The sequence below is a fragment of the Vitis riparia genome, unplaced genomic scaffold (genome assembly GCF_004353265.1).
Source record: "Vitis riparia cultivar Riparia Gloire de Montpellier isolate 1030 unplaced genomic scaffold, EGFV_Vit.rip_1.0 scaffold454_pilon_pilon, whole genome shotgun sequence".
NCBI lineage: Eukaryota > Viridiplantae > Streptophyta > Magnoliopsida > Vitales > Vitaceae > Vitis > Vitis riparia.
In genome coordinates this window covers 286,037-304,003 of record NW_023269681.1, presented here as the reverse complement: position 1 = coordinate 304,003, position 17,967 = coordinate 286,037, and the positions used below count along the sequence as shown (strand labels likewise).

Below are 17,967 nucleotides of genomic sequence, written 5' to 3'. Positions count from 1 at the left end.
TGCATAACCATCAATGTATAAGAGAGCCAACATAGAAACATGAGAATTGATGCTCAAGGGAATACAACTTATTGTCTAGTTCTATGTTTTGAAATTGATCATTTAGAAGAGATCTAGTCATGCCTTTAGTCAAATTAAAAAACACATATAGTCAACTTGAACTAAGATCACCAGATTTTTTTTAACATGGCCTCGTTGATTTACATCCGACACAACTTGACTCTCCCTCAATTCGATATCATTTTTCTTTTTCTTTTCTTTTTCTTTTTCTTCTTCTTTTGAAAAGTGGAGGCATTGTACACCATGATCAATTTGATTTTTCATTTTGTTTTCATTCATGGTTGCCTTTGTATCCACTTTGAGGGTGTTTTCAAATGTCGCACGTGAGCAGTTTACATTTAAGAGCATGAATCTTGGAAAAGGTATATGAGAGTTAAGCTTAACCAATGATTCAATATTTTGCGCCGACTCATTTTGTGAAACAAATATAATGATCACAGTCAAACAAGGTATGTGGATAATAAGATTTAAGCATGACAATAGATCCTTCCAAAATAATCAAAGTCTATTTTATGAGTTCAACTTAAGAAGTCTCCCTCTTGATCAAGTTCCAGATCTAACTAAGGTTGAAATTCTAGTATACAAAGATATTTAATTATTAGGAATCAATTACATCAATAGTGATTAACAAATATCTATGAGTCCATTCACATCAAGTCTTGTAGATATAGTATATTTCTCTAGTTCACAAACTCGAGGTATTGCAAATTATGCTAATATATCAAGTAATAAAACAAAAATCATATGCCCAAGCTAATAAAAAAAAGGCCAAAGGAAACAAACATAAAATAGACAAGGAGTTCAACACCTTCGAACCTATACCTTTGATTATTAATTGATTAGGCATATGCCCGATGATTTCCTGAGGTACTCAAACCAAAGAAAATCCAAGGGTTTGGTAAGAATATCTATCAATTGATGTTCAGTGGAGACAAACTCTAGAGAAACAATTTTTTCTTTAACAAGATCCCTAATGAAATGATGACGAATTTCAATGTGTTTAGTACAAGAATGAAAAACAGGATTCTTTAAGATACTTATAGCACTAGAGTTGTCATAGTGTAAATTTATGCTCCCTTGCTCAATTCCATAGTCTTTTAGCATTTGCTTCATCCACAGGAGTTGCATACAGTAGCTTTCAACAACAATATATTTAGTTGCGACAATAGATAAGGATATAGAGTTTTGTTTCTTTCTAAGCCAAGTCACAAGACAATCACCAATAAAAAAACAAGCACCAAATGTGCTTTTTCTATCCTCAACATTTCCGGCCTAGTCAACATTGGAATATCCAACAATCATAAGAGAAGAATCATAGAGATACCACAAACCATAATTAGGAGTCCCATTTATATATCAAATAATTCGTTTAATAGTTGTTAAGTGTGACTCCTTAGGGTTTGATTGGTACCTAGCACACGCTCCAACACTAAAAGATATGTCAAGACAACTCGTTGTGAGGTATAGTAAGCTTCCTATCATATTTCTATAAAGCTTTTGCTCAACATCTTTACCAAATGCATCCTTACTAAGCTTAGTGGTAGTTCTCATAGGCGTCCTAGAATGTTTAAAGGATTGTAGACCAGATTTCTTAACTAACTCCCTAGCATACTTGCATTAAGAAAGAAAGATTCCATTTTAGTTGTCTAATGTGCAATCCTAGGAAGAAGGTTAGTTCACCTACCATGCTCATCTCGAATTCAGTCTTCATCTCTTCGACAAAACTAAGAGAAAGGTCACTAGAGGTAGCTCCAAAAACTATATCATCAACATAAATTTGATCCACTAACAACTCATCATTGGACCTATTAACAAACAAGGTTCTATCAACTCCCCCTCTCTCAAACTTTTTTCTCCAAAAGATAGGTCATGGACCTCTCATACCAAGCTCTAGCGGCTTGCTTTAATCCATAAAGAGCTTTCTTTAACCTATAGACATAATTGGGGAATTTTGGATCCTCGAATCCCTTAGGTTGCTCAACATAAAACTCTTCACTCAGAATTCCATTTAGAAATGCACTCTTGAGATCCATTTGGTAAGGCTTTATCCTCAAGAAGCATGTTATTGCCAAAAGTATCCTAATTGATTCTAATCTAGCTACGAGTACAAATGTCTCTTCATAATCAATGCCCTCTATCTATGAGTATCATTGGGCAACCAACTTTGCTTTGTTTCTCACAATGACCCCATTTTCATCTTGCTTATTCTTGAAGATCCATTTTGTATCTATGACATGTTTATCTTTAGGCCTAGAGACTAAATACCACACATCACTCCTAGTGAATTGATTTAACTCTTCTTAGAGTGTGGTAGTCTAAGATTCATCTCTTAAAGCTTCCTTCACATTCTTTGGCTCCAATTGGGAGGCATGGAAAACAAGACTCATCTTATTTGATCTTGATTGTCTCTTAGTAACCACTTGTTCATTAACATTTCCTATGACATTTGAGATTAGGTGGTTCTTGGGTATTCTGGGTCTATGCTTATTCCTTGTTTCTTCAAGAATGTCATCTAGAGGTATAGTTCATCATTGTTAGGGTCAATGTCTCTTTCAGGGGTATTGTTAAGGTTTTCTTTTGTGATTTCCAAGTCTTAAGGGTTATCCCCAATTGATTCATGGGTTAAAATTTGATTCTCAATTATATCTTTGTCATACTCAGTATCATTTCTAACCACATTAGGGGTTGAAAATTCATGTTTAATTCCTTTAGGCTCGCAAAAGATGTCAGTCAACATCCACATTATCAAACTCTCTTCCCCTATCACTCCTAATCCTTACAATTGGATGACCTATTTCTACTTGTATTCTATCGAATAAAGACTTTAAATGCTCTATGGCCTCTAATTTCTCCTTTAGAAAACTCACAAAAGAGTATCTCGAAAAATCATCTACAACCACAAGGACATATCTCTTGCCACCTCTGCTTTTAGTTCGCATTGGACCCATAAGATCCATATGAAGCAAGTCTAAAGGTTTAGTGGTCCTTATCTCCTTAACCCTTTGTGAGAACTCTTAGTTTGTTTACCTTTCATTCACTCACGACAAATGGGTTTAGGTAGATAGTTATTTTATAGTCCGATAGATAGTTATTTTAGAAAACACTTCCAACATTAAAAAAAAAAAAATGTTTTTAAAGAAAAATCAAATATTTAATAAAATTTTAAAACTAATTTTAAAAAGTTTTAAAATCATTTTTAGTTCTTTTAACATTAATAAAAAATCATTTATAAGAATTTTTGAAAAAATATTTGATAAATAATTCTCTTAAAAACACTTACAAAGAAAACACTTAGAATACAAACATTAGCAAACAATCTTAATATAATACCACTTGTCATTCACTTTAAAGTTACAAAAGAAATAAATAAAAAATTACATGAAAAGCTCAACAAGCTCAATCAAAGACATATATGTAGTCTACAATTTTGGATAAGCAATACATGACCAAAACAAGCAACTCCATAATTCATGTTCCACATCCATAATTTGAGATTCTTGAAACGTTTTTCTGAACCATTTTCTTATGAAAAGAAAAAAACCTGCAAAAATGAAAAGAACCAAATTACATCTCGGTTAGTTTACTCACCTAAATTAAAAAGATATAAAGAAAAAAAAAAAGGATGAGAAGAGAGAAAGAAATGAAAGCGAAATTACCTGGAGATGAAAGGAAAAAAGAGACGAACTGGGTGAGCTGCCCCCAATGTATCATCACCTTCATTTAGGCACAAAATATTGAGTGAGTTTCTGCTTAATGGTTTGATCTTCCCAATCCAACCCATCCCACCAGTGTTGTTCTCCCTCGATTTTACGCAAACAGTTGGTGTTGGAATCAAATGTCAGCTTCCTTAGCCTTGGACAGTGTTTCACAGTGATCTCTCTTAGGGAAGGAAATGTCAGAGCTCCTCCACATATACTCCTTAGATTTGATAAATAAGATAAACTGAGAGTTGTGAGTACTGAGAATGCATCTGAACATTGTTCAACTTCTGAAATTCCAATCTCTTCATCTTCTGTGATCACGTCTTGCATTGACTCGCAGTATTCCACACGGAGAGACAAAAGGTTTGGAGCAAAAGCAAGACATGTCAAGTGCAGCAATTTTGGACACCTAATTATCTCCACTTCGGAAAGTTTGGAGAATTCTTGTCCCCTTCCCAGATTGATTTTCACATCTGCCAAATCAAAACATCTCCATATTTGAAGAATCTGTAGGTAAGGGGATAGTTCCATTGTCGTCATGCCAGTGCAGTCTTGTAGGCTTAGCCTTCTTATGCTCCTTCCTAACTTGTGGGAGTCGACTGACTTTTGGGTGTGAAGGACACTTCTTAGAGGGATAGATATGTCACTCACATGTTTCAAGCACGCTAGCTCCTCTAAGAGGAATCCCCAGTCTCCATTGCAACCTATGGAAGCATAAAGACTGAACAACTGCAAAGATGAAAGGCTTGATATCAATTGAGATGGAATTGTTTCAAGTTTTTCCATATCATCCAATATCAAGCACCTTAGTTTTGTCAAATTTTTGAGCTTCATTGGGAGACTCTCTATTTCTGTTTTTGACAAATTAAGATAATGCAGAGTTTTTAGGTTACCAATCTCTGCAGGCAACACCATCAACTCAGAATTTGACAAGTCCAGAACTCTAATGACAGACATGTGTGTAAAGAATTGGCTTGGAAATGACTTCATCGACTCACCTGATGCAAGCAAAGTCTCGAGATTTCGAAAATTCCGGTGGTTCAGTGGAATCTTCAATACTATTATCCCACAACGACATTCTTTGGGTCTCCTTCCACTCTGCAATTTCGTGACCTTCAATCCATCTGACATGCTCTTTTATCACGCATTTGTTCTTCTTCTTCCCATTTTCACAAGCCAACCACAAAGCCATGTCCCGAATCACATCATGCATTTTTACATGCTTTTCGGATTGACCACACTCCAACAGACATGAAGCATTTAGCTGTTCAATAATTTCCTCTCCATTAGTACGTGCATCATGTATGTGACGCCATTCACCGAGAAACCCCTCCCCTATCCATAGTTCTATGAGCCGCTTGCAAGAAATTTCCCAATCTTCCGGGAACATGGAGCAATATAGGAAACATGATTTGACGTTGGGTTTGCTCAAGTTGTCATAATTCAATGCTAAAACTCGAAACAAATCATTCTCCATACCTGGAACTTTTGATGGATAGCTCTGCAACAGTTCTATGTTTTTCTGCCATTCTTGGGGAGTTTTCTTTCCTTTCATTGCTCCTCCAGCAATCATGAGGGCAAGTGGCAGGCCTTTACATTCTTCAACGACAATCTTTGCGAGCTTGGGTATCCTTGGATGAGAATTGAAGGTGGCTTCTCCCACATTGCTTTGAAACAAAGCGAAGGCGTCCTTGAATTTCAAGCATTCCACTTTAATGCTCTCAGCTCCCATAGCTTCACACACATTCAAAAATCGTGTTGTAAATATTACTTTGGACATATTTTGATCATTCAGAGGAAACCCGATTTTTAAGAGATTTAGCTGCTCCCATATGTCATCTAACAAGAGTATAAATTTCCTTGTTTTTAAGATATTGTATATTTCCTTAGCCTTTTCATCCTCACTCCTACCTTTCCATCTGTTATCAGGAGCGTCACACTGACGGAGAACCATTTCTTGGATTTTTTCCACACTTGCCGGTTTAGACACAACAACCCAAATCACTTTATCAAATTCAAAGCTGGTTTCGAGGAATTCATTATTGATTCTTTTCAAGAGGGTTGTTTTCCCCACACCCCCCATCCCGTATAATCCAATAGTTCTCACCTTGTCATCTTGCAGGCATCTCCATACCTCCTCAGACAAGGAATCCAAGCCCACCACCGTGTTGTCCAAAGGCAGCTCGATCACTGGAAGTGTAGGCGAAGGGGCAGCGACCACCTCGATCGCCGGAGGTGTAGGCAAAGGGGCAGCCACCTCTTGGAAATTATTTGCCTCACTGCACAATTGAGACACAGCATTAATCTTTTTAGGTACCATCTTTCCAAGCTCGTAGCTGGCGCGACAGTTTCCGAGACATTTCTTCTTGATTTCTTCTTCTCCTTTTGTCAACATTTCGTTCACTTCTCCTTCCATGGATTCTACGTTGCGGATCCAGCCAGTCACTACATGTTTAATCTCCTTCTGAAGTTTCTGTTCATCTTCCACCCTTTTCTTCACATCTTTATACACATTCTTAAGTTCCTCCATTTCATCTCTCAAAGACTTGAGATTTTCCGGGAGTTGACGGATGTAAACAGCACGCTTATCACAGCAATCCCATAAGCAGTTGACGATTTTCAGGATTGGACTCACAAAGTCCATGGAAACAAGAGTTGGAATTCAAGCAAAGAAAAGATGAGGATCTGAAAACTGGGGACTGGAGACGGGTTGCAGTGGGAGAGGTAAAGATGAATACTGGAATTCAAGCAAAGAAAAGATGAGGATCTGAAAACTGGGAACTGGGGACGGGTTGCAGTGAGAGAGATAAAGATGAATACTGGAATTCAAGCGAAGAAAAGTTGAGGATCTGAAAACTGGAGACGGTTGCAGTGGTAGAGGTAAAGATGAATACTGGTCTAATGATTATTTATTTATTCAAAATTGCAAAGACTTTGTAATTTTTTGAAAGTATTTTTTAAAATTTTCTTCAATACCTGATTTTTTTTTTCTTTTTTTCAAAAGCATGTTTTTATTGTAGAATCTTTTCTGCTGTTTATAACAAACAGACTCTTAAACTATGTCTTAGGCTGTGTAGCCTTTACTTGACAAAGGGACATGTTCACTATGAAATAATAATAAATAATACATAAAATAACCATAGGTTTAAAAATGATGTAGAGATTGATCTAATTTAATGTCCGCTTGTTAGGAATAAACAAGAAATACATTAGCATAACGATTGAAATTAATCTCTTATAAATCTTAAGGTTGTGTTTGATCCTCCAGATATTTCAAGTAAGATATAAGGAAAAAAAATGAGGAGGAAAAATAGAAGAAAAGAAAAAGTAAAATAAATTAAAAAATTAAAAAATTGTTTTTATATACTACTTCAAATTTCTTTTACTTATTTTAGCTGTTAAATGTAAAGATTAAGAGTGCATTTGGTATTGATTTTAAAAAACGTTTTTAAATTTTTTAGCACTTGAATTATAAAAATTTTCAAGTGTTAAAAATATTAGAAACGTTTCCTAAAATCACTACCAAACGGGTTTTATATAATTTTAAAATATATAAGATTATAACTTATGTTAATTATATTTAATTTTCTTTAATATTTTTCATATTATAACCAAATATAAGAAAATCATTTTTATTAATAGTTTTTTTTTCTTATTATTTTTCAGGAACCAAACATAACCTAAAATTATATTTAATTCTTAGAAAGTACTAAGAAAATAAAAATATGTTAAGAAAAAAAAATGATTTTATCATGTTTGATTTATTTATAAAACATATGGAAAAAAAAATATAATTAATTAAAATTTTATATATTTTAAGTTGTTTAATCTTATGATATATAAAAATAATTTATTAACTTTATATCTATTTTTATTTTCTTTCACATTTTCTTTTCTTATCATTTTCTTTTTTATTTTCTTTCTCACTCAATTTTTCTAAGAATTAAGAGTAAGCAAACTACGACCATAACTTATTAACTATGTCCTATTAATTTTTTTCATGGGTGAATAATTTTGCTTAATATTGTGAAATTATTTTACTTGTGAAAAGCTAGTGTATATGTTATCATATTAGATTCCATTTGATAATAATTTTAAAAAGTGTTTTTAATTTTAAAATAAAAGTTAGATGGTTGACATAATTTATAAAACACTTTTAAAAATCAATTATAGTGTTGGAAAATCACTTTCATTTGGCAGTAATTTTAGGAAACATTTTTAACCTTAAAAAATGTTTTTTTTTTTTAAATTAGGTGTTTAACAAAATTTATGAAACACTTTCAAAATCTAAAAAAATCACTTATAGTATTGAAAAGTCACTTATAGTATTTTATGAAGAAACATTAATTGATGATTTTCCTAAAAACTCTTCAAAAGAAAACATTTCAACTAAAAATACTTCGATTAGAAAAACTCCTAGACATACACTTAGTGTTTTTTAGAGAGACTTTTAATAAGTAAGGACTTGTTTGGCAACTATTTGTTAAAACAGTTTTGAAAAATAATTTTTAAAAACAGTTTCTAAAAACTATTTTCTAATGTTTTGTAAAATAAAAATCTATTTGGAACCTAAAATATTTTTAACTTATTTTTAATACTTTTAAATATACTTTTCAAATAATTTTTATGTTTGGATTTTTACTTGTAATCATTATATATGTTGGTATAATTATTTTTTAAAACAACTAAAAGATGTTATCTAAAAAAATTATATTTTTTGTTTTTGAAAATAGAAAATAAAAATAGTATTATGATTGTCAAATGTGTTTTTCGGTTTTTTTTTCTTCAAAAAAAAAAAAAAACTGTTCTTGAAAACAGTTGTCAAACAAACCCTAATTTCTTTAAAACATTTTAAGATTAAATACTTTCACTAAAAATACTTCAATAGAAACAATGATAAACACACTCTTAATTTTTTTAAAAAAAAGTTTCTACACTAACAAAACAGTACTTGAATAATTTTCTATGATCTGAAAGAGCTTTTTACAAAATTTAAATGGTGCACTAAATGCAATTGTTCAAACTTAAATTGAATATGTAAAATTTCATGGGAGTCATAAATTTTGATCATAAAATTAATTTGAAACCCTTTTTGTTTATTCAATGGGAGTTGGGACATGCAAATGCATTGTACCTGTTGATCTCATCATGGTTCCTCATGGTTTGCCCAACCAGTTGTCAATATTTTAGTGAACCATAAACATGGCTAGCTGTTCCAACCTTTTAAAACATTATCTTTCAAAAAATAACCTATACTTCCAGTTGTCAATATTTTAATGAACATAAACATGACCAGCTGTTCCAACCTTTTAAAAATAATGTTGCATACCTTACTTATAAAATTGACAATTTATAAGTTATAAATTTGATTATAAAATTTGAACCTTTTTTGTTTGTTCAAAGGAAATGTTCACATGTAATTGCTTTGTGCTTGACCTCATCGTGGCTCCTCCTGGTGCATATGCATGGTCGAATAAAAAAATTTGCCCCACCACTTGTCAATATTTATCTCTCTATCTCTCTAAATTATTATACATTTGATAGCTATAGCGATAGCTATTACTATTAGTATATTTCTCAAACCTATTGAGAGCCAAAGGGAACATTTTCTGATGGCGTTGGGACCTGTTTTGTTTAAAAGATAACATGAAATAATATTGTTTAAAAATAATCCGGAATCTTCACAACTTCTTGAAAAATCCCCGAATTTAAAAAATGTTTGATAAAATTAAAAAACAAAGCATTTTATTTTCATTTCTACCTGTCCTATCAGTTAAGAGCTAATTGAGTCTTTAGGATGTGTTCTTGTTGCAAAACCTGCTGGGAGGTTCACCCATGTTAGGTTAAAAGGCATAGACAACCGACTAACATTACATGTTAGAGTTTGTTGATTCGAACTATATTTGGTCCGACCCGAAAAGCTTATGGTACGATATATATATATATATATATATATATGAAATTATAATTATGATACTTTTTTGGGGGTGTGTGGTGGTAGCGGAGGAATTGAGCCTAGACCTGCTTTATTAATTACTCTTGTGTATATATATATATATATATATATATACACAAGTGTGTGTGATGATGATGATGCACAATTTTAGGGTTATAATGTTGTAACTGCTCGCAACTCTTTCCTCTTATATCAATTTTTTGATATAGTGGATTTTTTTCTTTTTTACCTTTAGTTTTTCCCGTCTAAGATTTTTTACCTAAATCTATGTGTTTTTATTCTATTGGTATTTTTTTTTTTTTGGTCTATTCTCGTTATTGTGTAACATTATATATAAGAGAATAATTTCATACAATCCCGGCAAGTGCAAACTTACTTAACACTTAGAACCCAATACTTTTATCTATTTTCTAGACTACCAAACAACTCACAATATGAGGGGAAAATGGGATTCCATCCCTTCCTTCAACACTTAGAAACCAATACTTTTCTCTATTTTCTAGCCAACCAAACAACCCACAACTTGAGGGAAAATGGGATTCCGACCCTTCCATTATGGTTCCTTCATAGTGAAGGGTATACCCACAACTAAGCACATCTATTTGGATTTGAAACCAACTTTTTCTGTAAATTAACACTTTTCTTCGCTTTCTCGGCAATCTAATAGTCTTGATTCTTGAAACGCAAAGAAAAATGGTTAATAGTTACAAAGCTTCATCAAATTGAAGCCAACCGTTGGTATACTATATCAAATCCCTACCAAATAAATAACTTTTATGAAACCCTCACTAAATAAAAAACTTAAAGCCAAAATTGTCGACAAACAAAATAGCTAAGAGTGTTTGACAGTGATTGTGGGAAGTGTTTTTAGTCTTTTTAACACTTGAAAAAATTTATTTTTCAAATATTAGAAATACTAGAAACACTTTTCAAAATTATTGTCAAATGCACTCTTAAGTTGTTTTAACAAAATGAAAATAAAATGGAGTGAGGAGAATCCTTAAAAGCAGCCTAAAGAAAAAATCATTTAAATGAAAGGATGTATAATAATTAAAAGAATGTTGAAATTACTTTATGAAAACCGTTAGAATTTGGTGACTTGAATTTTATTTGGTCCAATCTGAAAAGCTCGCGATACGATATGTGGTGAAACTAAAATTATGAGATTTTTTGACAGGTCAATCTTCTTCTTCTCTACCCGTGGTTTTTCTCATTTAAGGTTTTCCATATAAATTTGTGTGTTCTTATTCTATTTTTCTTATTGCCTACTCTCATTATTTCGTTACAAAAACAAACTTTTGTGAATATCATCATAAATAGCCTAGACTATAGACAATTTAATTGCCAATGCATCCAGGCAAGAAATGTTCAACAGATATATTACATATTATAAATCATAGAAAGAAGAAAGAAAGAAAGGAAGAACACCCTGAACACTGAAGAAGGAAGAAAACAGATTGATCCCACCACCAGTCCATCATCACCACCTCACAGGCACGAAACATGGAGAGAGAGAGAGCTTAGCACTGTTTTGATCCTCCCACTCGAGTCCATCCCACCATTCTTCTTCTCCCTTGATTTTTAATGGATTTTTACTAGCCCACGTATCAGAATCAAATGGCAGCTTCCTAAGACTTGGACAGAATCTCACATTAAACTCCCTCAAGGAAGGAAATGGCAGGGGTCTTCCATGTATACTCTTTAGCTTTGGTAGACTCCACAAATGGAGAGTTTTGAGTCCTGAGAATACGACCACCAAATCTTGTTCAATTTCTGCTACTCCACCACCTTCTCCTATCACTTCTTCCAGAGACTCACAGTTTCTAACAACCAGGGACAGAAGGTTTTGAGCGTGAGCAAGCCATGTCAAGTTCAACAATCTTGGACAAAAAACTATCTCTACTTCACGAAGCTTGCAGAAATATTGGTGGCTTGGGAAATTTGGATGGACCATATCAGATGGGCCTTCCTTTTCTGCAGAGATTTTCACAAACCTCAGTTCAGAACATGCATAGATTTCAAGCATCTGTAGATGAGGGGACAGTTGGACAAAGCTCATGCTGGCACAGTCTTGCAGGCTTAGCCGTCTTATGCTCCTTCTCAACTTGTGGGAATTGAATAATGTGTGGGTGGGGAGAGCACGTTTTAGACGGATGGAGATCTCATTCAAATGCTCCAAACACTCTAACTCCTTCAACAGGGCTTTACAATCTCCATGGGCAACCATGGAATTGAAAATACTAAACAGCTGCAACGATGAAAGCTTTGATATCAGTTGACGAGGAATTATTCGAAGCAGATGCATCTCGTCCAATATCAAACACCTTAGTTTTGACAGTTTCTCGAGCTGGATTGGTAGCTTTACTATCTGTGTGTAGGACAAATTAAGATACTGCAAGCTTGCTAACCTATCAATCTCCACTGGTAACTCAATCAATCCAAAATTTTTGGACAAGTCCAGAACTCTTATAATAGGCATATACACGAAGAGTCCACTTGGGTATGACATCAACTTACACGATACCATCAATGTCTCAAGATTGAGGAAAGATGGTGACTCTTTCAGCTCTTCCACACTACAGTCCCACAATGATATCCTCTGTGCCTCCTTCCATTCTGCCACTTTGTAAGCTTGAATCGATTCAACCTGTTCTTGTACCACAAATTTCTTCTTCTTCCCGCGTTCACTAGCTATCCACAAGGCCATATTACGAATTAGGTCGTGCATTTTCACATATTTCTCAGATATACCATTCACCAATAGATTTGCATGCTGTAAACGCTCAATAATGATACCTCCTTGGTTTCTTGCTTCATGTGTATGATCAAATTCATCCAAGAATCCCTCCCCAATCCAAAGTTCTATCAGCTGATCACAACAAATTTCATGATTCTCGGGGAATAAAGAGCAATAGATGAAACATGCTTTGATGTTATCATCATCCAAACTATCATAACTTAATGCTAGAACTGGAAATAATTGGTCCTCCATACCTTCAAACTCGGATGGATTACTCATCAATATCTCCCATTCCTTTGGACTTGTCTTTCCGGCCATGGCTCGTCCCATGATTATGAGGGCAAGAGGCAAACCTTTGCAATTTTGGGCAACAATTTCGGCAATATGCAGTATATCTGGATGAGAATTTAAAGTATCTTCTCCTACCTTGGACCGAAACAGAGCAAAGGCTTCCTCCTTTCCCAAGCACTCTACTTCAACCATCTTCTGAACTTCCATTTGGTGGCAAACCTGTTGAGAGCGCGTCGTAAGTACTACTTTGGACTTATTTTGATTATTTAGAGGAGGAATCCCCAATTTCATGAGATCAAGCCACTCCCACATATCATCTAAAACGAGCAGAAATTTTTTTGTTTTCAAGACCTGAAATATTTCCAAAGCCTTGTCTTCCTGGATCCTATCTTTCCATTTGTAATCGGGAACGTCCAATCCATGCAGAATCCGTTCCTGAACCTTCTCGATCCTTGCTCCTTTGGACACCACTATCCAAATTACTACATCAAATTCATTGTTCCTTTCCAAGCCCTCGTTTTTGATTTTTCTCAAGAGAGTCGTTTTCCCCACACCCGCAATGCCATATATTCCAATAGTTCCCACTTGTTCATCTTCGAGCCATCTACAAACCCTGTCAAACAACAAATCTAAGCCCACAATGTTTCCCATAGGCCTCTCATTCACCGCTGGATGAATCAACTGGACAGGCACCTCGTCGAAATTATCTACTCTGCTCTGTAGTTCCGCCACAGCAGCCACCTTTTCTCTAATCATTTTCCCAAGCTTGTAGCTGGAGCGGCAGTTTGTGAGACAACAGGATCCGAGACATTTCTTCTGGATTTCTATATCACTTTTTACCATTAACTCGTTCACTTCCTTTTCCATGTTTTCCACACTGCAGAACCAGGCATCCACTTCACGAGTACGCTTCTTCTGAAATTGCTCTTCACGCTTCACCCTTTCTTTCAGATCTTGATAGACATGCTTGAGTTCCTCCATTGCGTTTGCCAAAGAATTGAGATTTTGTGGGAGCTGATCACGAGAGTGAGCAGCACCCTTTGCAGCGCAATCCGCCGCGACATCCATGGAGAAAACAAGAGTTGGAGTTCAACCAAAAAGAGATTTAATGATGGATGAGAAAACAGGTGATGGGTTGCAGTGGGAGAGATGAAGATGGAAAACGACTTTATGTTTTTGTTTACAAAGCCCCCAATACCGCATACATCGTATACATTGACTATTAAACAATTAACATATATATATATATATATACGATATAGCTTGATGCTGTACAGGCTGCCTGGTCTGAAACACGTCAAAAGGCTTCTTTGGGCACCCAGATGGAGAGTTGGACGGGTAAAAGTAACAGTGAACTTCTAATGTGGTGGTGGTTTTTATTTTATTTTTTTAATTTCATAAAAACACACAAATTTAGTCCTATTTTAATAAGATAAACTATTTTAAAAAGTGCGCAATCTTTTTCTTTAATATAAATCCAATAAATAAATCTAGAAAAAATGTTTTATCAAGATGTGGTTCAATTATTTTTATTTTTTGACGCAAATAAAATTTATTTTTAAAGAATATATTTATATAAAAAATAATTAATTTAGATATAAATGGTTTAAAATTTAGATTAAATGATAAAATAAATTTTCAAAATAAAATATAATATTATTTTAATAAAATATTAAAAAGTATTTATTTCGGATCCTATAATTATATTATTTTAAAAAATATAAGATCATGTGCATAAAAAATTATTTAGCATGAAAAATATAAAATTACTTAGTTAATTTAATGCAAATGACAATGACTTTATAAAAAATAGAAGCTTTAAAATTTTTCTTATATACAAATTTATTAAAAAATTAAGAATATATTTTAATTAATTAAAATAAAATATTATTAAAAAATAAATTATTAAAGTAAAATATTGTATTAAAGAAAAAAAATAGTAAAAAAAATGTAGAAGTAAATTAACCGGTTCAATTTCTCACTTATATTGTGATCCCACTCCCCTAAATTCAAATTCCACTGTATTGTTTTCCAATTCCAGTTTCTTGTTATTCAATTCCACTGCAAAAGATAAAATTCTAAGTAGTCCCAATCGTTGGTACCCAAAGTTACATTTGATTGTAACATAATATTATGTCTTTGTACTTTAGTCCTATGATTTTGTACCCTATGTTGAATGGTTTCCACAACAACGTGTAATTAAATCATTTTGAATCTTCACCAAAGAATTCATGATCTTTGAAATATAAATGCTTGTTATTTATAGTCCAAAATTTTGAGTTTCTCATATTCATAGTGATTCCGCTCTTATATGTTCAACTTTCGCTTGGTAGTCTCTCAATTGCACTTCCAACTTCTCCAATTTTGCTTCAAATGATAGATTTATAAGTGGTTTCAAGGCTTTGTATTCAAAGTATCATTTCATTGTACCATGGTCCCATGTTTTTGTATATTTATTTTGACTTTCTATACTATCCTTATCTAATTTTGTTAGGACAAAGAGTTAGTACTTTATATGTTAGTAATTTTGTTTCAAAATATTCTAACTTAGAAAATTTTTTAGATAATGATTTACTCTCCAATGAAAATTCGAAGTTGCTACTGACTCAACTTAAAAGTCATAGGTAAGTTTAAAAAGGTTCGTTTAGTGGCAATTTAAGAGATTAAAAGGTTAAAGCAAACTAGTAATTTTTTATGAACTAAAATTGCTGAAATTAGTGTTTTGGAAAAACAAGAGATGCTCGAGCAGTTCAAACATTGCTCAAGAGTTGGAACTACTCAAGCGCTTATCTAACACTCAAACACCTGAGGTGTTGAGCAGTATGTAAATGCACTCAAGCAACCATCCTGCATCTGTCGGAATATGGCAGATTTATTTTTTAGAAATTCATGAGTATTCTTTTTGAAAAATTCTAGATATTGATCTTTTAGGGTTGTAGGCCTATAAAACCCCTCTTTTAACCTAGTTAGGGTTGGGCACTTTTGGAAAGACTCAACCTAACATGTCCTATCATTCCCAATCTCTTAACAAATATTCAATTAGATTGTTAGAAGACTTGCATTCATTCAATAAAGTCGAGGAGAATTCACTTAAGCAATTGGAGATTGTTGCGTCACAAGTGTGGATCAAATTGTAGGTTTTGGAGAGTAAGTAGCTAGGTAATTCTATGTGACTTGATACCATATAATGGATTTCATATTAAAGGTCTTAGACCCATAGTTTTTTATCTTCACAATTAGTGTGGGGGTTTTCCATCTGAAAATTATTGTGTCCCTTTGTGGTTGTTTTCTTGCTTTGGTTATTCAAATTATCTCATAGGGTTAAGTTAATTTAATGAGTTAAATTAGTCTCATAATTGGTTGTTTAGGGTAAAGTTATTGATTAATTTTTTAAAATTTTAAAATACACCCATTCACTACCCTTTGGGTATTTACCTATTGAACAATCATTTTTTCAATTGGTATCAAAGTAGGTTTTTCAAAATAATAATCAAATTTTTATTGATCCTACAAGTTTAGTATGGAATAACAAAGATCTAAGGCTCCCCTAAATAGTCCACCATACTTTGACGGGAGTAACTATTCCCACTAAAAGTCTTGAATGATTTTTTTTTTCTTAAAATGCAAGGGAAAAGGGTCTAGAATTCAATGGAATATAGATGGGGACCCCCATTGAAATTAAATGTGAATGGGAAATCTACTAATGAGTTAAAACTCAAACAAGAATGGGATAAATTAGATAATGAAGGAAGTGAGGCCAATACTCAGGCTTCCTTTAACATATTCAATGGGGTAAGTTCTGACAAATTTCATAGGATAGCCAACTATACACCTGTAAAGGAACTCTAGGACATTCTCTAGATTACTCATGAAGGCACTTTAGTTGTGAAGTTGTCTAAATTACAAATGCTCATTTCCAAATTTGAAAGCCTTCAAATGTAAGAGAATTATAATTTCTCTACATTATATTCAACGTTGAGTAACATTATGAACTTTTCTTTAACCTAAGAGAACAAATCCTTGACTTTAAAGTGGTAAGAAAAATCTTAAGATCCCTATCAGAAAGGTTTGGGCCTAAGGTCAATACTATAAAGAAAATAAAGGTCTAGACCCTCCATTTTGTCCCCATAACATATGTCTTATTAAGTGCTCTTTCTGTACTTCGCAATAGTTCCTGGTGGTCCATTGCCACTCATACAGCTTACCTTTTTTTGAGTCACCTTAAAGACTTTGATTGAGGGATTCATCGAACCCCTCTTTGTGACCATTGGCATCCCTAAGTTAGATTTAGGATTTTCTTTTTTTAATTCTTTTTTAAGATAGCTCATTTAGGTACACTTTTACACCCATTTAGACACACCTAGGCTTATTTAGGCATATCCGACCCATTTAGGTCACCTTGACCCATTTAGACACACCCTGGCCCATTTAGACCCACCTAGGTTCACTTACACACACCTAGGCCCATTTAGGTCACTTAAGCCTATTTAGGCACATTTAAGCCCATTTAGACACACCCAAGCCCATCACATCCGACTCATTTAGGTCATCCTGACCTTTTAGACATACTCAGGCCCAATTAGGCACATCCGGCCCAATTAGGTCATCATAACCCATTTAGACACTCTCTGGCCCATTTTAGACCCACTTAGGTCCACTTAGGCCTACCTAGGCACATTTGGCCCATTATGGATCATCCTAACCTATTTAGACACATCTGACCCATTTAGGTCAACCTGGCCTATTTAGAAACACCCAAGCCCATTTAGGCCTATTTAGGCCCATTTAGACACACCCAGGCCCATTTAGGCACATCCAACCCATTTAGGATCACCCTAGTCTATTTAGACACATTCAGCCCATTTAGGATCACCCTTGCCTATTTAGACATATTTGGTCCATTTAGACCCACTTAGGCTTACTTAGGCCAATTTAGATCAACCTAGATTCACTTAGGCATTGTATTGATCACCCTAGCATTGTCCTAATCACCCTAAGTCACTTAGGCACTATCCTGATCACCCTATGTCACTTAGACACTTTTTAGGTCCACTTAGGCTCATTTAGACATATTTGACCCATGTAGGATCACTTTGGCCCATCTAGGCTCACCTAATCCACCTAGGTTCACTTAGGCCCACTTAGACACACCTAGGCCCATTTAAGTCACTTAGGCCAATTTAGGCACATTTAGCCCATTTAGGCACATCTTGCATATT

At 33.9% G+C, this 17,967-nt stretch overlaps 1 protein-coding gene and 1 pseudogene across 1 annotated transcript; both read right to left on the bottom strand.

Annotated features, from left to right (window-relative positions):
* Positions 1-3,378: 3,378 nt before the first annotated feature.
* LOC117909869 lies at positions 3,379-6,612 on the bottom strand (annotated as a pseudogene).
* Positions 6,613-10,994: 4,382 nt separating this feature from the next.
* On the bottom strand, positions 10,995-13,933 carry LOC117909867 (probable disease resistance protein At5g43730). Its single transcript, XM_034823914.1, has one exon. It carries the CDS (start codon positions 13,814-13,816, stop codon positions 11,198-11,200), a length of 2,619 nt encoding a protein of 872 aa, XP_034679805.1. The 5' UTR covers positions 13,817-13,933; the 3' UTR covers positions 10,995-11,197.
* Positions 13,934-17,967: the final 4,034 nt, after the last annotated feature.

Coding starts and splice junctions, on each gene's coding strand:
- LOC117909867 (XM_034823914.1), bottom strand. CDS start 13,816: ATGGATGTCGCGGCGGATTGCGCTGCAAAGGGTGCTGCTCACTCTCGT.